Raw genomic sequence first — 25,113 nt, 5'->3', positions numbered from 1 at the left:
TATCCAGCCCATACTGTGAGCGGACAAAGCTATACAAAAGACTGAGCATAGCAATTTTATGAAGGAAGAACTTCCTGCAAGGCAAAGATAAAATGTTCTTACTACACTTTATAGACAGTCTGATGTAACAGATTCCCAAGCTGTAACAATAATAATTTTAGGTGAAAACTTCCAAATACTCTTATTCTTACTGATTGCATTTTTGGTTTAAGTTCTTTTGGCCTCCAATGGAATCTGAGAAACATGCGATTATATTTGCATTTCTTGGTTACTACATTATCCAAAAGAAGTATTTTTTTTAAAAAACTTTCTTGATTCTATTTTTTTTTTAAATCCATCCCAAGCCTGTTTATACTGTCATTTAAATATTGTTCTTGTGTTGTACCAAAATACAAATTTAAGAAATGTAGTTTCCATGATCATAAGCACAAAGGAATCTAGGTAGCTTGGGTTCTCAGTGCCTAAAATTGAAGAGATAAGAAACTCTCCAATTCTGGTGTAGAAGACAAAGATAAAACTTCTCACTTTGCTAATGTTCTGAGTGCATCACTGGGCTGATGGGTAATTTGACCAGGCATCAGCAAGGAAAGCATCTATAGTCCAAGTAAGGGACAACTCATTGTACCAACCTTGGAGCAGGCTCCTGCTAGCATCCTGAGTTAAGGTTGTTTCTGCCTTTCCTCCTAGTCAGCTATGGCACATCCCCACACATGTCAGGAGGCCTGGCGGCTCCAACAAAAATACCATTATGCCACATCTGGGACTTTGTCAAAACTTTCTCTTTTTTCTTTCTTTTTAATTTTTATTTATTTATTTCTTTTCAATACAGGGTTTCTCTGTGTAGCCTTGGCTGTCCTGAAGTTGATTACCTAAAGAGATGGACAAAAATCCCTCAAGCGACCTTTGCCTGACCATCATGGTGAAGATGGATTTATGCTTTCCTTGGTCCTCTGTTACCTAGTATTATAACTCTCACATTTGCTATATTAATAGTCTGGGTAATATAGGCATGGAGGCAATGCATTTCAACCATGTCCTCTATCACAGCCACTATTTTTTCTCTAAAAACTTAGAACTGAGGCGGTGTAGAGGGCTGGAGGTCCTTGTGCTCACAGATAAGCCCTAGGGAAATCCTGAATGTCAAACAGGCAGGCTCTTCAATGGAGGGGCTGTATACTTGTTTCTGCCTAGAACTCTGGGAAAGGACATGGTTAGTAGCCTGGTCTGCTTTACTTAAATCCTCCAGACTCTTCCTTCCTACACTTTTATCTTGATTCTTAGTCCATCGAACCCATGCTTATGGAATAGGTCCTGTGCAGTTTGCAAAAGTGTTGACTATTATGTTTATCCCAGACTTTCCCTCCCTAGAACTTTATCCTGAGCATTTTTTTCCCGGTCAATAGACCCCATCCTTATGGAAGGGATCTCATGTACTTGAAAAGACTTGCACTTTGCAAAAGAGTTTCAATGTACTCACACCTTAAGTATTCTTGTGACAATTGTCACCAGGAAACTTTTCCCAAATTCATGTCTAAATGAGTTCCAGAACAGAGTCTCTCTCTTCTCTCTCTCTCTCTCTCTCTCTCTCTCTCTCTCTCTCTCTCTCTCTCTCTCTCTCGTGTGTGTGTGTGTGTGTGTGTGTGTGTGAGAGAGAGAGAGAGAGAGAGAGAGAGAGAGAGAGAGAGAGTTCCAGCAAAGCTATCATTTGGAACTGATGGAGAATAAAGACTGTCCAAGACAAGAACAAACTAAAGCACTGATGACCACCAAGCCAACATTGCAGAAGTTACTTAAAGTAATTCTACACACAGTGAGGAAGGAAACCAGGCACAATCACAAGAAACTAGGAAAGAATAAATCACATAATGACAATAGGGAAGCACATGGTAATTTCTGAAAAAAAAATCAATATTAAACCCATTATTTTGTACAGTTAATATGCACTAATAAAATGTTTTTCAAGTATTTTTAACTAAACAAACCAGGAAGTCACTAAGATGATTACAGAAAGAAAAAAAAGAAAAAGAAAAGAAAAGAAAACCATAGGGGTACCAATTCATTCAGCAAACAAGCCAACAAAATCACAAGAATTCGTACTTGCCTCCCTATAATAGCCTTAAATTCAAGTAGCCAGAATTCTTTCCTAAAACATACAGATTGGACGAGCAAGATGGCTCAGTGAGTAAAAATGTTTGTCATACAAGCCTGACAACCTGAGTTCGATCCCAGACTCCTCAGTGGAAGAAAAGAACTGACACCTAGAGGTTCCCCCTTGGCCTTCACATACACATATGGGCATGCAAACCACGCCCAGTGCTGAACAGTTTTTAAAAGTAGGCCATGCGTGGTGGAGCTACAATCCTATCATTTGGAAGGCAGAGATAGGGAGGTCACCCCCACAGCTCAAGGTCACCCTTCTACACACTGAGCTCTAGGCTAGGCATGGCTACACAGCCACACCCTTTCTTAAATAAACAGAAGTAAGTAAATTAACACAAATAAAATTTAAAAGTAGCAGGATATTTTTTTTAAATCAATGTTTTTTTTTAAAGTAGTTTTTCTATATCCTGATAGCAAACATTCTGAGAAAGAAAATAAGGCCTGGTGAGATGGGTTGGTGGGTAAAGCGCTTGACTCCAAACTTGATGACCTGCATTTACTCCCCCACACTCACATGGTAAGAGAAGCAACTCCCTCGGCTTATCCTTTCATCTCCTCACTCTATGACATGTGTGTGGCCTCAATAACATGAATACTAAAAAAGAAGAAGGAGGAGGACGAAAATACGTAATCATAAATTTAAGCAAAGACGCTAAAGACCTCTATATGAAAACTATAAAGCACTGAAGAGCTAAGGCGAAGAGTCTAGAAGATGGAAAATCTTGCCACATTCACGGATCAGCAAAATTAATATTGTTTAAGTGGACATACTACTGAAAGTGACTGAACCACATCAAAATTCTAGTAACTTTCTTTAAAAAAAAAAAAACAGCAAAAAGCAATTCTAAAATTCATATAAAAACACAAAAGATCCTGGCTAGTCGAAGTAGTCTTTAGCAAAAAGCAAGGCTGGAGGTGTTACAACTCATGCCCTCAGGGGACTCCAGCGCCACAATAACACAGCCAGTGTGGAGCTGGCATAACAATACACAGAGGGCCCATGAGACTGTTCAGCAGGTAAATGTATTTGCTGCCACACCTGATAACCTGAGTTTGAGCTCTGAGACACACATAGTAGAAAGAGAGAACAAATCCCCAAAAGTTGTCCTGTGTGGCATATGCATGCTTACCGTATATAGATACAAAATATATAATTGTAATTAATTTTTAAAAAAGACACAAAAACAAATGGGCTAGAAAACCCAGAAATGAGCCCACATAGCTATAGCTATGACATTCTTGACAAAGTTACCAAAAAGATAGATTGGAGAAAATCTCTAGTAAGTGAAGACTGCGTGCTCAAATGCAGAAAAGTAGAACTGGATCCCCATCTCTCAGTATGTTAAAAAAGAAAGAAAAGAAAGAAAGAAAGAAAGAAAGAAAGAAAGAAAAGAAAAGAAAAAGAAAAATCAACCCCAAGTGGATCATAAGACCTGAAGTTCATCTAGGCAGTGATGGCTTAGGCCTTTAATTCTAGCACACAGATCTCTGAATTTGAGGCCAGCCTGGTGTAGAGAGAGAGTTCAGGACAGCCAGAGCCACACAGAGAAACCTATCACAAATAAATAAATAAATAAATAAATAAATAAAGCTGAAGCTATTGACTGCATGAAGAAAGCAAAGACAGCTGAAGATATAAGCAAGGACTTTATGAAATGGACTCTAAAAGTACAGAACATAATGACAAGTGTTGACAAGTGGGAAATACTCTTAGCCCATTAAGGAAAAACAAGGCAAAACTGCAATGAACTTGCACCTCATCTCAGTCAGAAGCAATCATGAAGAGAAGAAGAGCAGATGGCCAGTGCTTAAGAGCACTTGCTGCTCTTACAGAGAACCACAGCTAGGTTCCAGCACACACATCAGGCTGCTCACAGCCACCTGTAATGCCAGCTCCAGGGGATCCCATGTCTTTTTCTTCCCTCTTACAGGCACCTGTACATATGTGGCATATGGGGCAGGGGGCAATAAAATTAAAATCTATTCTAAAAGCGAATTAAAGGGCTGGAGAGATGGCTTAGCAGTTAAGAGCACTGCCTCCTCTTCAAGAGGTCCTGAGTTCAATTCCCAGCAACCACATGGTGGCTCACAACCATCTGTAATGGGACCTAATGCCCTCTTCTGGCATGCAGGCATGCATGCAAATAGATATACATATATATTAAATAAATATTTTAAAAAGAATAAAACACAAAGCCAACAAATATTGGCAAGGATGTGGAAGAGAAAGGGACACCTTGGTCTCATCATTATGGGAATCAATATAAGAGTACTCCAAACACTAGATCTAGAGCTGCTATAGCACGCTTAGGCATATAACTAAAGGAGCCAACATCAGCATAGAGCAAGATAACTCATTAGGTAAAAGCAATTGCTGTGAAAGCCTGGTCACCCCAGTCCAATCTCATGGCCCACAGCGGAAAAAGACACCTATACATGCATGGGCACGCATATGCACATTTTTTTTAAAAGTCTGGGTATAACAGAAACACTCTCAAACTCATATTTGCTGTGTCACTATTGTTTTGTGTAAGTGTGCCACTATCATATGTGTGTGTGTATTTGTTAATAAGTCACATATTAAAAAAAAAAAAAAGCAAGAACTCAAGTCAACAATCCAAATTTGCAACTCAAAACACCAGAAAAATAAGCTTCATGACACTGGTTTGACCCATGATTTCTTGGATTACTACTTGAAGTGTAGACAACAAAAATAAGACAGCCAAGTAAGACTACTTCAAACATTAAAACTCAGACCTGAGGGGGTGTGTCAGCAATAGGGGGTATAACTTAGGATGTGCAAGACCTTGGGTGCAGTCTGCGGCATGGATGAACACATACACGCATAATTAAAACCCATGTCTCTCTAAGCACACAACAGAGTAAAAAAGCAAAGATATGGGATGGGAGAAAAAGTTTGCAAATTGTATCTTGGAGAAGGCTAACAAAGAATATACCTTTAAGGAGACTGAAGAGACGGCTCCGTGGTTAAAAGCACTAACTGTTCTTGCAAAGGTTCCAGGTTCGGATCCCAGCACCCACATGGTGGCTCACAACCATCTCTACCTACTGTTCCAGGAGATCTAATGAAAACACCAGGCGCATACATGGCGCACATACATGCGTGCATGAAGGCAAAACACTTATACATAAAATAAGTAATTCTTTAAAAGAAGATATTTTTTTAAAAAACACTTAGAATTCAACAAATGCTTCCTTCAGTAGTGAGCAAATATAAGTAGCCACATTAAGAGATACACAGCCCATTAGAGAAGCCCAAGTCAGATTGAAAGTGAGTTGCCACCTCTCACCCATTATAACAACCACTTTCAACGCGACAAGAGTTCACAGGCATTGGTGAGGATGTAAGTAAATGATTCCTATGCTCTGTTGGTGAAGGGTAATGGGATGGAGTCACTATGGAGAACAGTATGACAGCTTAAATAGACACAGTAGGGTCCAGCTGTGAAGGCTGGTGTTGATCATCAACATGACACAACATAGAAAATTGCCTGGAAAGAAAGTCTCAATGAAGGACAGTCTTTATACAGCATGTAAATACTATCTACGTGCTATCATTTACCGTAGTATCCTTCCTATTGTCTAAGAGGTAGGAGCAGCCCAAATGTCCAAAATGTGGAGTACACATACAATGCAAATTACTTTTCCTTGAAAAAGGAAATCTTGACACCAGCCGCACAATAATATACCCTGAGGATATTATGTCAATAAAAATAAGCCAACAACAACAAAAGAAAGTAAGCCAACAACAAAAGACAAACATTGTGCAAATCCACTGATGCAAGGAACCAGAATAGTCAAACTCACAGAAGCAGCAAGCAGTGGAGCTGCACGCCTTTAATCACAACACTCTGGAGGCAGACCAGAGTCAGGCAGATCTCTGAGTTTGGGGCTAGCCTGGTCTACAAAGTGAGCTCCAGGATAGCCAGGACTACATAGAAAAATCCTGTTTTGAAAAACAAAAAAACAAAACAAAATTAATATAGTTGGCCCTACTGTCCCACACACTGAGTAAATGTCAGGCAGTATTAGTTACTTTTAACTCACTGTGGCCAAACATTATTAGAAGCAACATGGCAGAAGAGTGATTTATTTGGGTTATTTTCAGAATTTTTTAGTCCATTATCACAGAAAGGCATGGTGAGAAGAGTCTATCTATGCATCGGGAGCATGTGTGAGTGCTGTCCACATGGTGGGTGTACCCTTCAAAGCCCCGCCCCTGGCCAACTTCCACATCCTGAAAACTCCACAGACTCCAAACAACACCATCAGCTGACAGGCAAGATTTCAAAACATGAGCTTGTGGGGGACACTTCACATGCAAAATATAACAGATGGTAAATGATACTATGATTCTTTTTTTTTTAACTAAAATTAAAATTAATTCCAAGATGGAGCAGGGCATGGTGGCAAACACCTATTATCCCAGCACTCAGGGAGGCAGGGACAGTCGGATCTCTGTGAGTTTGAGGCCCGTCTGGTCTACAGAGCAAGTTCTAGGACAGCAATAGTACACAGGGAAACTCTGTCTCAAAAAAAAAAAAAAAAGAATAAATTAAATATAAAAATAACTGTTCCCTTTGTGTGTCCAAGTGGCTTATGGGTACACTGGCTTGAACTTGTTGCATAATTTGGTATACCTATTCTTCAATATATCCACTGATTTCACATCCAAGGACAGGCTCTCCTGAACCTGAGTCACTGATGAGCTTCTCCCCACGTGAAGGAGGACCTGAAAACCTTCTGAGAAGCTGCCAAGCCATGCACAGTCATCCACACGTGGACCTGGATGCAGAAAGATGAGGTCCTCTCCTGAAAAAAATCTGGCCAGTGGGAATGAACGGGAAAGACTTCAGGCTTAAACCTATTGCTTCGGAGTTTGGTCTGCCTGAGAAGACACATTGGCAGGCTGCTGAGGCTGCACCTGCCGCGGAGGCAGCTCCCCTCCATCAGGAGACCAGTATTCTTTGTCAGGCATCCATTCGGTAAGCATGGATTGGAACCATTCGTCCCAGTGTCGCAGAAAGGCAGGGTCTTTCTGACCCAGTTCCCGAAAGTGTTGATTGACAGCCAGAGCCTGAGTAGAATCTTCTAAGGGTGGTACAGCCAAGGCACTGTTCTCACTGGGATCTTGCCATCTTTCTTGGCGTAGGAACCACAAAGGAGCCTGGGTATGGAAGCCCTCCTCTCCTGGAGTTATTGCCAATGATGAGTGGCCAGCAAACACTGAGGAATTTTGACCATCACCTCTTCGCTGTACAACGTGAGAAGGCTGTAGTACTGTGGCCCTTGATAACTGCTTCTGACGGCCCCGAGAGAGATCCAAAGGAGCAGATGGTGTGGGGGGAGGAGAAAGAGGCGGTATAATTGAACAGCTAGCAGTGAGAGCTTTGGAAGGAACAAGATGCTCAGCAGTCTTCTGGGCAGGGCACTGGCTGGTCTGGGGTGGTTGAGCATTTGCTTGAGTGGCCTGTCTGGGGTCTGGGTGCCGAGCTCTGCGGTTCTGAAACCATATCTAAAACACACACACACACACACACACACACACACACACACACACACACACACACACACACACACAGACACACACACACAGAGTCCTGAATATCAGAAGTGATTCCACCTGTTTCTTATATTTGCTAAGCAAAAGAACAGCAGGGGGACATAGGCTAAATCCTTCAAAAGCAGGATCTTAGTACCTCCTCCAACTAGACCCCACAAGCCACCTCTCTACCACCTCCCAGTAATCCATCCCGACTCTGACTAGATAGAGTATTTGCAGTGATTGGCTCAGGCCTCTTCCGATTTAATGAGCTCCAGGAATGCCTCACCACACCAGGAGATGCGCTTCACTAATTCTCGGTGTCTCTCAATCTAATTAAGTTGACAATCAAGGTTAAGTTAACTCATGGCACAAGGCCAAGAGTAAAATACTACCATGGTTGAAAAGATAAAAGTGTTAGACCCCACCCCTCTGATTCTCAGCACTGATTCAGGAAACAAATTCTCATAAGCAGGGTGAATTTCTGGGTGTAAAGGAGCTCCTAAGAACATGGAGCTTCTAGAAGGCATAGAAGCACAATGGCTGATCCGAAGACAGAAGAATCTATGGGCCACGCTTATCAGTCTCCATGATGTACAAAAAACAGGGATTCTCAACCAGAGCAGGCAAGATGCTGCACTTACCAGACTTCAGTCAGAAGTGACCTGAGGGCTAGGTATGCAGACATCCCATGCTCGGGAAGGTGGGTGCTCACTACCATCCTAATACACAGGACAGCACCCTCATCCCCTGGGGCTCAGCTTTCAGTATTTCCATGGACTAGAAACACTAACAAAGACTATGTTCTCACAACATTGTGACCTTACACTTTCACCTAGCTGGGTTTTTTTTGTTTATTTGTTTGTTTGTTTGTTTGTTTGGGTTTGGTTCTTCAAGACAAGGTTTCTCTATGTAGCCTTGGCTGTCCTGGCCTCCGTTTGTAGACCAGGTTGGCCTCAAACTCACATGGATCTGCCTGACTCTACCTTCCTGAGTGCTGGGATTAAAGGTGTGCACCACTATGCCTGGCTAGCTGATATTTCTTATTTCCTATGCTTTGACTGTTTCTCCAGACTGTCCCTTGGAACACCAATGATCTACATCCCATGCCTAGGGCAGAGGGGACAACCCCAAATAGCCTGCCCTGTCCAACAACAGCTCAGGAAGGAAGCAGCTTGCAGTAAGGACACAAAGGCTACCCGAGTCAGGGAGTATGCACAACGTACATGAATTCTGGACTCTGGGATGCCTGTTTGCTGAGCCAGTTTTTCCCTGGTAACAATCCCAGGGAACCGATTCTTCTCAAAAGCTTCGATTAGGATGTCAGTCTGAAATCGCGTGAAGTGTGTCCGGCTCCTGCCAGCTTCTTTAACTGATTTAACAGAAGCACACAACAGGGTTTGTGGTCAGTTTTCACATTCCAGCTTGAAAACAACAACAACAAAAACAACAGTTTGATAAAACTCCAGAGGCAACGGGACACAGCACTGATAAACCCCAATGGATAATAAGAAAGGAGAAGCTTTTCTTGCTAAGAGATTATTCCCGTAGCCCAGGCTAGACTTAAACTCTCTAAGTAGCCAGAGATGACCTCAGAAACACTCTCTCTCTCTCTCTCTCTCTCTCTCTCTCTCTCTCTCTCTCTCTCCCTTTCCCTCTCCCTCTTTCTCTTGCTCTCTCTCCTTCTCTCTCTACCTCCCCCCCTCTCTCGTTTTGTTGTTTTTCAAGACAGAGTTTCTCTGTGTAGCCATGGCTGTCCTGGAACTCACTCTGTAGACCAGGCTGGCCTGGAACTCATAGAGATCCACCTGCCTCTGCCTCCCGAGTGCTGGGACCCCGCTTCTTGAACTCTTTCTTGATCCTCTAGTTTCTCACCTCCCGCAGTGAGATAATGTTTATATCTCTGACCCTCAGGTGCCCAGGGTATACTATCACTGCTTCCTAGCCTGAGCTTTCCCTACAGGATACTTCTCCACAACACACAGTTGCTTATCCTCCCAAAGAAATCAGTGGAGGAATATATTTGAGCTTGTGGGTCTTACCTTTGAGTTTATCCTGTCCCTGGCCTTGGCTTTCTTCAAAGCAACATTCAAACTCGACTTGTTTCTGTATTTTTCTGTGCTTTTGAAACCAAGTCTATGTGGGGAAAGAGAACGAAAAGCAAGGCCATAGAGAATGGTGGCAGCTCAGTCTGGATCACTCCAAATGTCAACCAGATAGACTGATTGCACATCTGTCCTTCAGACCACGTCGGTAAGGGAAACATTTCATTCTGTTGTCTTTATTGTCATGATGTTTATCTAAAATACCGACTGGAAACTCTGCACTCACTTCCCCTCTCACTCCCCCAGCCCCCTGCCATGCACACACACACTACTTGTTAAATAGGTAAAGTATTCAATGCTAATTTCTTGGCCCCTCTTCTTAGCAAATATCCATTTCACAATGTGCAATATATATGGACTTAATCTTTGAATATAATGTCCTTAAATAGAAAGGCAGAACTGACAACAGATACCAGGTAAGCTAACACTAATTTCTGGTTGTAGCTTGTATTATTTCATCCCAGGGGAAGCCGGAAATAAGAAGACTCCCAGAAATGCCAACATCTAGTGTTAAGACTATTTATTCCATCATAGGCTGGAATGATGGCTCAGCAATTAAGAGCACAAGCACTAATACTCTTCTAGAGGACCTGAGTTCCATTCCCAGCACCCACATCAAGCAGCTCACAACTACCTGTAACTCCAACTCCTCTGCCTCTTTGGGCACTTGTACTCACATGCACATACCCACACACACTTAAAAATAATAAAGATAAGTTTTAAAAACTATATTCACTGCTATAATTTTTTTTTTTGTTTTTTTGTTTTGTTTTGTTTTGTTTTTGTTTTTTCAGTTGGTTTTTTAGTTTTTTTCCTGAGTATTTTCTTTGGACAACCTGACAATTCACTCTAGCATTTAAACCCTTAAAGACAACGTTATCTGTTACAGGATATTTGATCTCAATGTGATCTCTGAGATTGTGAACTGTAAAAAAAATCCAGTCTTTGATCTCATTGTGATCTCTGAGACTGTAAGCTGACCTTCCTACTCAGCTCATGTCCCAGTGGAGAAGCCCAAAAGGCTCACTAGATCAGCTGGCAGGACAGGAGGAAAAAGGCAAAAAAACCCAGGTCAAAGGCTTGCTAGCTCAAGGCCCAAAAAGCCAAAGGCCAAGGAGCTGAGGAGCTCAAGAGCTAGAGAGCTAAGAGCCAAAGAGCTAAAAGCTAAAATCCCAAGAGTAAAGCCCAAGAGCCAAATGTGCCAAACACTACAGACCCCTTCTACTGCTACATGCTGTCTTAAACACCCCTCAACTCAAAGCCCCTCCTACTCTTTAATCCCTGTCAGCTGGTTTCTTGCTTCCCTCTTGACCTGGGGTTAACTTTATTAAATCCTGTGTACTGATAGCTCTTGGATTCAAGGTGTGTGTAAGGCTGGCTGAATCACCTGCTTACAATAAACAGAATGTCCTTGGATTAAAGGTGTGTTAGGGCTCAACCTCAAGAAATGGGGATTTTCAGTTCAATCTCAGGGATCATGATGGGATCAACAACGGGTTTTTACAGTTCACAATCTCAGGGATCACCTTGAGATCAAATATCCTGCAACAATTATCATCTGGTTTGTTAGTCATAGGCCTTGCATTCCTAAAACACCAAGTCCGTGCTTTGTTCTCAACGTCTCTTTATGTTTTCCAGAGTCAGTATTCAAAATAAATTTTCCAATTAAAGCCTTATGAGCAGCTGGAAGCCTCCAACTAATGAGTAGATATAACTGTCCTCAAGAGCCACCAATGCCCTACATGGCTCTGAACTTTTCTATCAGTTCAAGTCTCTCGGGTACCTGGTCACCAGGTGTCCCCACATGGAACAATTTCATTAGTTCAAGTCTCTCGGGCAGCCAGTCACCAGGTGTGCCCACACGGAACAGTTTCATTAGAGCATTATTTGTGTCAACAATCTCCCATACCTGGATAGTTTATCAGAACATAAGAAAATGTTCTTCTCCCCAGGATTCCCAAGGACTGAAGAAGTCATTATAGTAACATCACTATGCAGCAAGTGCAAAAACTTGAACTCGTTTTCTTGCCTTGAAAGGTTTAAAGGTAGATCTCCACTGGTTTAAATACCAATCCACTTGACATAATTATACAATTTACTACTCTAGTTCATTTCTGTCTATGTCAGCAGCATTTCACTAACATAAGCCATATAGGATTTTATTCAATGCTCTTAGGTAAATGATATTTGAGGTTAAAATTAAAAGGCAGTAAAATAATAATTATAAAATTCCCGGCACAGTGGTACACAACCAATCAGTTCAGCACTCTGAAAATTAAACAGAAGACTGGCAAATGCAAGGCCAACATGAGCACATAAGTCCAAGACCAGTCTGAAAACAAGACCAAAGCGGCCCCACAATCCGGTAAATAACCCCAGACCTGTGCACAGGCCAACAGCTCTACTCAAACTTGCTCTAAGCAAACTATAAAAGGAGAAAGAGGAAGAGAGGGAAAGAGAGGTAGAGAAAAAGAGGAAGGCTGGGTATGGTGACACATGCCTTTAATCCCAGCACTCGGGAGGCAGAGGCAGGTGGATCTCTGTGAGTTGGAGGCCAGTGTGGTCTACAAAGCTAGTCCAGGACAGCCAGGACTACAAGAGAAACCCTATCTTTGGGGAGGGGGAAGAAAAAAGAGAAAGAAAAAGATGAAAGAAGAAAGGAGGGGAGAGAAAGCTGTGGTGCACACCTTTAATCCCGGAACTCCAGAGGTAGAGGCAGGTGGTTCTCTTAGTTCTAGGCCATTGTCAGCTTGGTCTACATAGTTAGATCCTGACTCAAAAACAAAACAAACTGGGCAGTAGTGGCACACTCCTTTAATCCCAGCACTCAGGAGGCAGAGGCTGGCGGATCTCAGAGTTCGAGGCCAGCCTGGTCTACAGAGCGAGTACAGGACATCAAGGACTTTACAGAAAGACCCTGTCTCAGAAAAAGAAAAGAAAAGAAAAGATGAAAGTAGGAAGGGAAAGTGTCAAGGAAAGATGCGCACAGGGACTGAGAGGGGAATGCAGAGAGGGTTTGTGAAATCGTCACAGAATAAGTTAAAAAATATTAATAAAGGAGAGAAAAGCACTAGCATACAATCCAGCAATTTTCACAAGACTTTTCTTTTATTTATTTTATTTTATGTGCATTGGTGTTAGCGTGTCAGATCACCTGGAACTGGAGTTATAGACAGTTGTGAGCTGCCATGTGGGTGCTGGGAATTGAACCCAGAGCCTTTGGAAGAGCAGACAGTTCTCTTAACTACTGAGCCATCGCTCCAGCTCCTTTTCATGAGATCTTAACTCCCTATGATTTTTATTCCTTGTGCTCTAACAATGAAAGGCTTTACATTACTATGCTAATGGCATAATTTCTTAAATTTTGTAATTCTCAAGATAATGTTGTCATCATCTCCTATGGGGAAACCGTGAGGTGGCTATCCCTTCCCCTCAGTGCAGGCTCACAACCGCTATTTTCCTTCAATGAGACATAAACAAAATTTCTGTCTTATCTTTCCATTACATAGGGAATAAACTAAACAAAATACAGCCCACCTATGAGAATTGCCCAAAAGAATTTAGCCTAGCTTTGCTCTTTTCCTTGACTCAGAGAGAAAAGGGGTGAGGTGGGGGACCTAATGCCTACCATAATTTGAGACTCAGAAACACCAAGTTCCTTAGCCAGATGTCCCCTGGTGGCTAAATCAGGATTGGGATTCTTTTCAAACCACGCACAAAGAGTGTCCTTTTGACTCTGGTTCAGAATAATTCTCCTTCTCCGGGCTTCTTTTTCCAGTAGGCCTAGCAAAGAAAAGATGGATTAAGGAGTGTGAAGGGTTTCTTTCCCAGCATGAACTCCTTGTTTGTTTGCTCCATGCTCAAAGCCCAGACACACACGATGACTATGAATTTTTACTTTAGGGATATAGCTTAAGCCATGCCAATAAGGACACACACAGGTATAAACATGTATTTTAGAAAGGATAATAGTCATGTAAAACTCAAAGCAAGAAAGGACAGAAATTCTACAATAGCACAGAAAGCCACAGGAACTAGAAACATGCAAATTAATAAAATGTATATATATATACATATACATATATGTATATATATATTTAAAGTAAAATGTTAAATTAAATCATGGTGCAAAAGTTGAACTTTGGAATAAATGACATGTTTTCCTAAAATTAAACATTAGATATTTAATTTTCTCTTCATCCAAAGTGTCAACTTTAATACTCTAAGAAGACGCCTCCTTTGTAAGAACCCTAGCTGTCATTGTAAATTATAAGTTATAAGAACTCAAAAAGTCATTCGTCTACCCACCCAAACTGTCACTAAAAGCCAGCTCTCTCTTAAACAGTGTGATAATCATGAGTGTAACAGAAAAGTTCTGAGGTCTGGGGAAACAAAAGAGACCTTCAGCATTGCCACAGGAAACAACAGAGAGAAACTTACCAAATGGACAGTTTACATCCATGCTGCAGTCACCTGGATCCCACGAGGCCCAGCTGAGCTGCTCATGGAGACACAGGATTTATGAAAGCTCAGAGTGGCCCACCCATTCCTTAAATACCTGTTGGGTTAATCCCCTCATTAAATATGCAACAGCACTGTGGCAAATCTTGATTGTCAACTTGATTGGATTAAGAGGTTCCTGGGAGATTAGTGAACCCCGCCCCTGGGTGTGTCTGGGTGTTTCCAGAGAAGATTAGATCATGGGGACCGAGCTGAGCTAATCACTGGTTAACTCTTTGATGGACTGAAGTTCTGAAGACTCTTGGCAGGTGATGAGCTGTGAATGCTGAGAGTTGGCTGGAGTACATGGGCTGCTGGCTGTGTGACTGTAAAGGACAGGTCTTGGCCCTAGTGCATTCCTGTCACACACTTTCTCTGCTACATTTCCAAGGGAAGGGGGGAAACAGCCTCAGACTCACTGCCATGATTCTGCCTTACCTCAGGCCCTCAGCAATGGACCCCATTGATCTCAGACACATCTCTGAACTGGTGAACAGGAAATGAGCTCTTCCTCCTTTAAACTGTCTCTCTGGGACATTGGTAGAACAATGTCAAATTTGACTAACACAGCCACCTAAGAGGAATTTGAAGTAATTACACAAAGGAGAGGTTGAATTTGGAGTAGATTCCTCTGGGTAGTTTTTCATCTAGGCTAATACCTTTTCCATGTATGGTTTTATTCCTGAGCTTTTGAGATTGTACCTGTATGTTATTTTTATAGTCACCACCACCATCATCATTTGCTTTGCTCAGGATGGAACCCAGTCTCAAACAGGCAAGGTAAGTGTTCTATCGCTGAGCTACAGGCCCAGCCCCTCCTACTGGTTTCAGGTGGTTTTATTTCCTAATCATCTCAACTTGGCCATAGTCTCTATTATATTAAGAGTCTCACATTGTTTCATATTTTTCAATTTTTTTCTCATCTTCTGCTAAAACAAAATTTTTTAATTTTATTCTGTCTTCTCTGATTTGATTGTACACCAAATTGGCCAGCCTCAGCTCTCTAGTATATTGACTCGGCCTTAGGGTAGGCATGTTGTGAATGTATTTGACAGACGTGATTAAAGAGTAAAACTAGGTGACTTTAAGGAAAGCAGACTGTTCAGCCTGGGTGGCTCCAACTCAATAAGTAGGAAGGGAAGATAGTAAAGCGGAGACATGCCTGAGGGAAGCCAACAGCGGAGAGCTGGTAGCGCAGCTCTAGCGTGTGCTGCAGCCTGCTTCCCTCTTCTTTCCTAGCTGGCCCTACTGCAATACATGTCCGTATGTGTGTGTGTTACATACACATGCTTTATGAGCATGTCTGTACAGATTCAAAAGGCATTTTCATTTCCTTCCCTTTATCCTCTAGTACAAGGTATACCGATAACAATTAACTTCAGTGGCCAGAGAGATGGCTGAGCAGGTGCCCTGACAAATATGAGTTCAATTCCTGGACCCCATGTAGTAGAACAAGGGAGGCAACTCCCACAAGATGTCCTCTGACATCCACCTACACTGTGGCATGAATGTGCCCCCTCACACCCACGTAAATAAATGAGTGAGTGAAAGACATAACAACTTTATATAACCACACTCAACATATAGTAAGAAAAGAATGAACCTCACCGAAGAAGAGCCTTGTCCTTCTGTGTAAATGTGCTCAGGGAAGAGTTATAGGAAGTTAGACAGAGGTCTGATCTTGCTCTGTGTTTTTATTTGTATCTGTGAGTAGCTTAGAAGAGACACAGGCATGCCAAGTGTGCGTGGCTGCTGTGCCTCTGCTGAAAGCAACAGTTGAGTTAAAAATGCTAGTGAGAAATCATTTCAGCTGTCTCTGCTGCTAAAGACGGGAAAAAAAAAAAGACAGTTGCTGCTTCAGTGAGGCTAATAGGCTCAGGATATTTGAGAGACAAATTCAGTTACTTTCCTAGGCTGTGACAAAACACCCCGAGGAAGGCAATTTAAGAAAGGAAGAGTTCATGCTGGCTCACAGTTCCAGGGCACCATCCACCACGCAGGGAAGTCAAGGCAGCAGGAGCCTGAAGTAGCTGGTCAGAGTGTTTCCGGAGCCAGGAAGAAGACGGCCAAGGATGCCACTGCTCAGAGCTTTCTCCTTTTTAATGTAGTCCAAGCCCCAAGTCTCAAGAGTGGAGTGGCCTGCTTTGAAATTGGAGCTTCCTACTTTTATTCTTAACCTAATCAAGATGACCCCTCACAGGTGTACCAGGAGAGCTACCTCTAGGTGATGCCAGACCCTGTACAGGTGGTGATCATTTTCAATCATCACGAAACTCTCCATCAAGCCTTTAAAAGCTAAATATTTACCACAGGGGGTCCATTCCACCATCAACTTTCCTAGTTCATTTCACATTAAAGTCAGACATTAATTCTTTTAAAAATTGCCTGCTCGTCACATAATATTGCCCAGTTTCTATTGGCTGTAACCAAAACTCACATTTCATATGCAAGTAATGTTAAAAAAATATCTTTTGTCGACAAGGTATATTCTTGTGGCTTGGCATAAAAGACATTGTTGTTTTCACTTTTTAAAAAAATATTTAAGATAACAAAGGGGAAGGGGACAATCAAGTGGGAGGCTCTGTATCTAAATGCATTAATTAACCTTTATGGACTGTGTTACAGATATCTATATGTTATCTGCATGAGTGTTAGTTTCCAAAAAGGCCATGTGACTAAACTAATGAAAAAATATGAATGTGGAAAAATACTATCTCGACCCCCAGGATCCTACCTACATGGTAAAGGAAAGAAAGACCCAGTAGCCCCTGATCCCCGCCCCCCCCCCCCCCCCATGTATCTGCAAAAGGAGAGATCCGGGATCTAGCCTGGGTGTTTCAGTCAGGCGGCAGAAATTACCTAATTAGGGGGATCGCATCTGAAACTGAAGGATGTGGAAAACATCTTTCCAGCAGCAACTTGCTGTCCACTGATACTACCTCGTCCTCTTCGTAGTCTCCTCCTCTCCCCACATACCCACTTTCCCACTGTATCAGAAGAGAAAATGTTTGCTTTCTGGGGTAAGATGGCGGACTGGACGCTCTTCCTGCATGCAACTCCGGGATAGAAGAGTCAGAGTAACAAAGGACAAGCCATAGCCCCAAAACAGAAAGAAAGGAAGAGCCTCAGAGAGAAGTGACAGGACAGACTAGAAAGGATGGGAAAACAGAAAGGCAAGAACAAGCGGAAGCAATCTGCAGCCCCAATCCGCGCAGTGGGGGAAAGAAGAGCTGGAGCCCCAACCACGCATAAACCTGTCAGCCCTGGTGACAAAAGACTGGCAGTCTCAGCTGCAGGATAAACCCACAGTTCTCGCAAGCCTTAATCCAGCTGGGGGGAGGGGAGATAATGCCTCCTCCGGAGGGGCCCATTAGCTGCGGAGGAAAAAAAAAAATCCTGCATCCAATCCCTGTATCCAAACCCCTACCCAATGCGATGCTTCGGGAGTCCTGTACCAGATGCCTGGTCGAGAAAGGGCTTATTGTTTGAGGCTGAGCTACTCTGGGACTCTGAAAACAAGGAACAGTCAGTCCCAAGTCAGCGAGCATGGGGCCACTCTGCCACAGAGCCAGAGTGGCAGACCAAGACCAGACGCTGAAGCAAAGGGGGAGGGTCGGACTTGGGCGGACTGGGAAGTTTTAGGGGCGGGAGCTCAGAGCCCCTCTTACCCCCGCCCCCCAGAGTGCTCGGTGGAGGCCCCACAGCCAGCGGATCCCTGCAAAGACACAGAGAGATCCAAGTCCTGGCTGGCGGATTCCTCGGCCTCTGGAGTTGCCTCTGGTTTGCTGCCTAGTGAAACAAGGCGCCAAGAGGCCAGAGCAGGCAGATGGCTCTACTTCCAGCAAGGAAGTTTGCTGCTAGCCGGGGGCTGCTTGCCCGGAACCAGGAAGACAGCTAGACACCCCCACCTCGTGTCGTGTAGAAATCCTTTTCTCCACTCTGATTCATTCGAGGGACACCCCTATGCTTGGATGTTTGCCACTCGTGGGTGTAAAAACTTGAGAGGTGGACGTCTATAGATTGAGAAGGCACTGAGCCCACAGGCCACAAATCTTACTGTGGCCAGCAGCAGCTGTTAGAGCACAAAACAGAGAAGTTGATGGAGCCAATGTCCCCTTGATGCTAGCAGCCCACCTTGACAGAGCCAGACCCCCCTGCATAAACAGGAGGCTTTTCAACAGGTTTCAGCACAGACTTGCTGCTCTCTCCTACCTGGCAGATTCCTGAAGGAAGTTCCTGGTTTTCCCCTTCACTTTTTTCTTTTTTCTATATTATGTTTCTGTTGTATTTTATTGATATTTTAATTTTGTTCCTCTTTTAACTTTACTTACATACTTTAAATTTTTACTTCATATTTATATCTTGTCCTTTTCCTCACATTCTTTTTCATGTCTTTACTTAACTTTGTTTCATCTTTGTTCCCTTTTCTTTGCCCCTCTTTAATTTTGTTCTTTTAGTATTACCTTTATCATTATTGATTTTTAAAGATCTTTTATTGGTGTGCATATACTGTAATTTGATCATACTCACTCCAGTTGCTTGTCTTGCTGCTGAGACAAAACACCTGAAAAAAGTAACCTAAGAAAGGGTTGATTTTGTCTCACAGTACCAGGACATACAGAATATCGTGGCAGAAATGGTTCAGTGGCAAGAGCTTTGGGGAGCTGGCCTTATTGTGTCCACACTTGGGAAACAGGAAAATGCTTGTGTTTGGCCAATGTTCTCAATTTACCAATGGCTATGCCATTGCAGGGGAAAAAAGAAAAAAATATATATGTATACATATATATATAATATATATATATATATAAATATATATATATATATATATATATATATTTATATATATCTTGAAGGAGCAGCAAGGTTTCCTAAGTCCCTCTCCCCTCATGGCAAGATGTGGACAGGCCCAGTCTTGGACAGGTCTTGCACAGTGAGTCACAGCTGCTGAGTGTTCAAGAGTGCCTGGATGTAGAGAGATTGTAATCCAGCCACATGCTACCCCAGCTGGAATACATTCTCTTAGCATACACCTTTAATCCCTCTGGCTAGAATAAGACATGCCTTTAGTACACACCTTTAATCCCAAACAATGATGGTAAAATTAGTTTGTAGGAGGAAGCTTCCATGTTTGAAAGTCATGTCTAATTGAGAGGCAGAAAAAGTGATGAATCAGAGAAAGATTTGACAGGATAGGAGATGTCCAGCTCTGCCTAGAACAGAGGAAAGGGTGTTGACTTAAGAGAACAGCATGGTGTGTGTGTGTGTGTGTGTGTGTGTGTGTGTGTGTGTGTGTGTATTGGGTCAGTTGTACAGAAAGAGGTTGAAGAGAGAGCAAGCTAAACACAGGTGAAGACAGACCAAGCCAGAGAATGAGAAGGAGCCAGAAGATTAAAACAGACTGCTAGAATTAGTTTGAGGCTAAGCAGAGCTATTCAGTGAGAAGCTGAGAGAAGCCAGGTTGAATCAGTCAGCTTGGAGAGGGGTTTGAGCCACAACAGCTGAGTTGAACCAGCTAACCAGAGTTCAAAAAGAGCTAGAAAGGGTGAGCTCATTCAGCAGCAAGTCTCAGAGGCTGAAAACATTCTAGGCGTAGATTAGCTTGACTAGGCCTAGGCTAGTGGACTGAGGCAGTAAGCCTCCGAGATGACAATTAAATCAGGTAAATAAAATTTATTGTTATACCTGGATGTTATCCTTTTTATAGCCCTGGCTGTCCTAAGCTTGCTTTGTAGACCAGGCTGGCACCGAACTCACAGCGATCCACCTGCCTCTGCCTCCTGAGTGCTGGGATTAAAGGCATGTGCCACCACACCCAGCCCCTGGATGTTATCTTTATACACACTACCCTTTCTCTTACTCTTGGGATTTTTTTTTCTGCCCCCTCTTCTGAGCCTTGGGGAGCATAATTTAGGGCTGATCAATCAACAGTCACCTATTGTCAGCACCTAAACCAGTTGAGTCTCTGCAGTAACTGCCACTCATTGGGAAAAGATGCTTCTCTGGCCAAAACTGGCAGCACCAATCTGATTGCTGGATTCATACTTGAGTTTTCTCAGCAGACTACAGCTTTTTTTTTTTTTTCCTTTCTTGAGACAGGGTTTCTTTGTGTAGCCTTGGCTGTCCTGGAGTTGCTTTGTAGACCAGGTTAGCCTGAACTCACAGCAATCTGCCTGCCTCTGCCTCCCAAGTGCTGGGATTACAGGTGTGCACCACAATTTTTTTTTTTTTTAGTTTTTCTTTTCTTTCTTTCTTTCTTTTTTTTTTTTTTTAGATTTATTTATTAAGTATACAGTATTGTCTGCTTGTAGGCCAGAAGAGGGCATCAGGTTACATTATAGATGGTTGTGAGCCACCATGTGGTTGCTGGGACTTGAACTCAGGACCTTTGGAAGAGCAGGTGGTGCTCTTAATCACTGAGCCATCTCTCCAGCCCGTTTTTAGTTTTTCAAGACAAAGTTTTTCTGTGTAGTCTTGGCTGCCTTGGAACTATCTCTGTAGACCAGACTGTCCTTGAACTCACAGAGATCTGCCTGTCTCTGCCTCCTGAGAGCTGGGATTAAAGGCATGTGCCACCACCACCTGGTTAAACAGTCTATGGCTTTATTAAAATGCTTAAAAGATTTAATAATTTATTTCTGTGTATGCACCTATGTCTGAGTATACACGCAGGAAACCTGAACAAACCTGTGTGAGCACATTGAGGTCAGAAGAGGGCAATAGTTGTCTTTCACTCTCAATCTCTCTGCATTCTTTTGAGGCAGGTTCTCTATGCCCAACTTGGGGAGTATGCTCTCAGGTGTAGTAGGAGGCAGCAAGCCCAAGCAACCCTCTTGTCTCTATTCCCCTTGGAGCTGGGGTTACTGGCATGTACTAGGTACCCAGCTTTTGACACGGATGCTAGGGTCTGAACTCTGTGCCTTCTGATGATCCAGCAAATAATCTTAACCGCTTAACCCTTTCTCTAGTCCCGTTAATCATTAACTATAGTTTGTTCTCCGTTACTTTGATAGATTTTCTAGGATTATCTGTGGTACACTGGTTAGATTTAGTTGATTATTATTGTATTTCTATATCTGATTTGTTTTGGCTTTGTTGCTGTACTGGTGGTTTCCTTTCACCATTCAGGATTGGTACAGACACTGAGGCCTCAGGAGACGGCTGCTCAGTAAGAAACCCACCAGGCACTAGAGAGATGGCTTAGGAGGTAAGAGTGCTCATGTACTGTTCTTGCCCAGGATAAGGGTTTGGTTTCTAGCACTCACATTGGGCAGCCTATAAATGCCTCTAACTCCAGCTTTGTAGGATCCAATGCCCTCTCCTGGACTCCTTGGGCACCTACACACATATGGCAAACAAATGTACACACACACACACACACACACACACACACACACACACACAAACAGGAATAAAAATAAAATTAAACTTTTTAAAGTCCATATGAAACCAGAGTAGCTAGCACTCTCAATCAATATGCAAGTTCAACAGAAACTAATTAATTTTTAAAAATATTAACATAAAGACATGAGAAATAGGAAAAAGCAAGGCAATATGGATTCTCTGAAAGTTCATAATCCTTAATAATTAAATCCAAAGACGTTAGTATGTCTGAAATAACAAAAAAAAATCAAGTCTAGTCTTTAAAAAGATCTCCAGCATTCAGGAGGCAGAGGCAGTGGATTGATACGAGTTCAAGGCCAGCCTGATTTTAAGAGTGAGTCCAGGACAGCGAGTACTGCACAGAGAAACCCTGTCACAGACATGAGGGTAAGTAGCAGAGTTCCAGAGTTGACAAAGTTCCAGAGACCTCCGACTGTCCAGCATGATCACTAGACATCCAGGGTAGCTGTTGAGGCTTTGCTTGACAAAGTTCCAAAGATCTCCAGCTGATCACCACTGCCCCTAAATATTATGTTTGGTCCAGGTGTAATGTTGTTTAGATATCTGCTATTTCTCCTAAAGCTGTTTTTTCTTTTTATTTCTCAGCCCTAAGGAAAATCATACAGGGAAAACTTTTTCCCACAGAGAATGTTGAAGGAGGGCTCTGACTGTGAGCACCCAAGCAGAAACTGCGTGAAAGAAAGTTAAGACTTTGACATATCAGTACCTGACTAGATTCTGTTACCCATAGAAACATTTCTTTAGAATCTGCTTTGAGAGCAATAGAAGATGGGCTTGAGCATCATTCCGTATAGATATTTTACAATAAAGAACCCCTTGGCAGTTAGCCTAGGCCTGGATAGCCCACCTGTTGGTCTGGGACGGGAAGTGGGTCAAGTTTTTTCTTTAGAGAATGTCTAGCTCAAGCTATGTTGCTATGACCATCTTGTAAACACATTGGCTTTAGTCTGGGAAATTTATGATTAAATTTTCCCTTGTATTGTTGAAAAGATAACCATCAGGTCAGGCTGACCATTGATACTTGAAAATTGATTGGTTTTTGTTGTTGTTGTTGTTGTATGTTTTATTGTAGGTTACAGAACTTTTTGTATGTCCTTGTTACTCTGCTGATTTCTGATTGCCCAAATGATTGTAAAAGATGGGGAAAGATCATGATGTAATCTGTAACAAAAAAGAATTGAACTTCATTTCAATAAAATAGTAGGGTTGGCGCAAGGAAAAAGGGCAAACAAGTAACAGACATGAGAGAGTAAGTTAGAGTGAGATGGGGAACAGCAAGAGAGAGAGAAAGAAGAGGAACAGCAGGCAAGGAGATAGTTGGTTAGGTAGAAAGACAGCAAGCTAGTAAGTGAGAAAGGAGCAAGGAGTCAGACTGACAGCAAGCGAGACAGAGACAGAGACAGAGAGAGCCAGAAGAAAAGTACTCCTGGGCTTTAAGACTTCCAGCTTGTACCGCATATGCCTGAGACTCCGAGTATTTCTTTTTCCTCTGTTCTTCAACCTCTCCTCAATAACTAGGACATCGTCAAATTTGCAGGCAATTGGATGGAACTAGAAAATATCATCCTGAGTGAGGTAGCCCAGACCCAGAAAGACATGTATGGTGTGTACTGTCTTATAAGTGGATATTAGCCATAAAGTGCAGGATAACCGTGATACAATCCATAGACCCAAACCAAAGAGGCCCCAAGGAAAGATGCTTGAATCTCACTCAGAAGGGGAAATAAAATAGACATAGGAGGGGTGTGGGTGAGAGAGGGAGGAGAGAGGTTCAGGGAGGACCAGGAAAGAGAGTGAAAATTAACGGGGGAGAATCGCTGTGACGGGGAGGCTCCTGGGAGTCTATGGAGGTTACCCCAGCTGAGACAACTAGCAGCAGGGGGACATAGGTGCCAGAGGAGGGAGGGTGACACCAACCCACCCATAAAACCTTCAAGCCAAAATTTGCCTTACCTGTGGGAAGTGTAGGGATAAATATGGAGCAGAGACTGAGGGAATGCCAAACGAATGACTGGCCCAACTTGAGACCCACCCCGTGAGCGAGAGAGAGAGAGAGAGCCAACCCCTGTCACTGTGAGTGATACTCTGCTATGTTTGCAGACAGGAAGCTAGCATATCTGTCTTCTGTGAGGCTCTATCCAGCAGCTAATGGAAACAAATGCAGAGACCCTTAGCCAAACAATAGGCTGAGCTCGGAGGGCCTTGTGGAAGAGTGCGGGGGAGAATTTAAGGAGCCAGAGGGATCGAGGGCACCATGGTAAGACCTGCAGAGTAGATTGCTTCCAGCGATGGAGTTGGAGCTGTTACAGCACTTTGCCTCGTGTCTAGACCTTGGGGAGCCGAGTGTACTGAGGAGAGCGGAGGAGTGCCTGTACCTCTCTAAGCTGAAGTGCATCAGTCTGTCTGCACATAGCTCAGAGTCCAGCAATGCTGTCAGATGCCTGGACTTGCAGCTTCCGGTATGAAGTGCCCCTTGGATAGAGCTTATTTAATTAAACTCTCTGGTTTGGACAAGAAGATGTGTCAGGGCTGTCTTAGATCTTTTGAGTGATGACTGGGAATGAATTCAAATATTGGAATAAGAGACCTACCTGTAAAGTTCAGCTGCACAGAAGCAGTGAACATGGCTGCAAAGCTATGAGTCCTGAAGTGCAGCGAGCAGGTCTTGACTTATTCAGGCCGCTCTTCACCACTGCCACGCTACTTTCAGCATGCAAAATTCTAAAGCTAAACGTGGATAAAAATCAAAATGATAACTACGTCCAGTCTGAAGAAAAAAAGCAATATTTAATCAGCTGTGTAAGCAGTTAGAAAAAAAAATTGGGCATCAGATTAACAGAGAGTCTGCAGATTTAGCTTGAAGAAAAAGAAGCTAATGCGGGCTGGAGAAATGGCTCAGAGGTTGATAGCATTGGCTGCTTCTCCAAGAGGTCCTGAGTTGAATTCCCAGCAACCATATGGTGGCTCACAACCATCTATAACTTAATCTGATGCCCTTTTCTGGCATGTGGGTGTAGAAGCAGCCAGAGGACTGTATATATAATGGCAAATAAATAAATAAATAAATAAATAAATAAATAGCTAGTGCTTGAACCGCCAGCAAAAGGAAAGAGAAGTAATGGAACCCCATCCCCCCCACCCCCAAAAAACCACCGAAAGATCAAGATCTGACACAGGATTATGAAGAATGGAAAAAGAAGATTTTGAAAAATGCCACCAAAGCTCAAACAGCCACATCAGAGTGATTTCCATTTTGTTGCAGTCCTGCTCTTCAGTTGGAGATGAAAGGCAAGGGGATCTTGTCTAAACTTGTATGCCAGGCATGCTGAGGATGTCTCAATATGGAAGACACTAGCACTGGGCACCTCACCTCTGTAAACT

The 25,113-nt window shown here is 42.8% G+C and overlaps 1 protein-coding gene and 1 pseudogene across 5 annotated transcripts; one reads left to right on the top strand and one right to left on the bottom strand.

The window, feature by feature from the left end:
- Positions 1 to 6,264: 6,264 nt before the first annotated feature.
- Positions 6,265 to 17,901, bottom strand: LOC311605943 (double homeobox protein B-like). Of its 4 annotated transcripts, XM_084796778.1 has the most exons (7): positions 17,188 to 17,901; positions 14,767 to 14,902; positions 14,269 to 14,326; positions 13,457 to 13,611; positions 9,766 to 9,859; positions 8,950 to 9,095; positions 6,265 to 7,696 (listed from the first exon to the last, which is right to left on the bottom strand). In XM_084796778.1, exons 3-7 carry the CDS (start codon positions 14,288 to 14,290, stop codon positions 7,046 to 7,048), a joined length of 1,068 nt encoding a protein of 355 aa, XP_084652904.1. In that variant the 5' UTR covers positions 14,291 to 14,326; positions 14,767 to 14,902; positions 17,188 to 17,901; the 3' UTR covers positions 6,265 to 7,045. The 4 variants fall into 4 exon arrangements, with proteins under 4 accessions (XP_084652904.1, XP_084652903.1, XP_084652905.1 ...); XM_084796777.1 differs by lacking the exon at positions 14,767 to 14,902; XM_084796779.1 differs by lacking the exons at positions 14,767 to 14,902; positions 17,188 to 17,901 and adding an exon at positions 15,937 to 16,344.
- A 6,119-nt stretch (positions 17,902 to 24,020) lies between these two features.
- On the top strand, positions 24,021 to 24,593 carry LOC311605041 (origin recognition complex subunit 6-like; annotated as a pseudogene). Its single transcript has one exon. The product of its transcript is annotated as an origin recognition complex subunit 6-like (transcript).
- Positions 24,594 to 25,113: the final 520 nt, after the last annotated feature.

This window comes from Acomys minous (genome assembly GCF_964271855.1).
Source record: "Acomys minous genome assembly, chromosome: 9".
NCBI lineage: Eukaryota > Metazoa > Chordata > Mammalia > Rodentia > Muridae > Acomys > Acomys minous.
The sequence above is the reverse complement of the archived record's forward strand: the minus strand, read 5'-3'. Positions and strand labels throughout refer to the sequence as shown.

Bases quoted from the DNA above. Each gene is read 5' to 3' on its own strand.
- LOC311605943 (XM_084796778.1), bottom strand. From the start codon at position 14,290: ATGGATGTAAACTGTCCATTTG. The intron at 13,612-14,268 runs GTAAGTTTCTCT...TTTCTTTGCTAG, and splicing joins GGATGTAAACTGTCCATTTG to GCCTACTGGAAAAAGAAGCC. The intron at 7,697-8,949 runs GTACGTTGTGCA...TGTGTGTTTTAG, and splicing joins TCCCAGAGTCCAGAATTCAT to ATATGGTTTCAGAACCGCAG.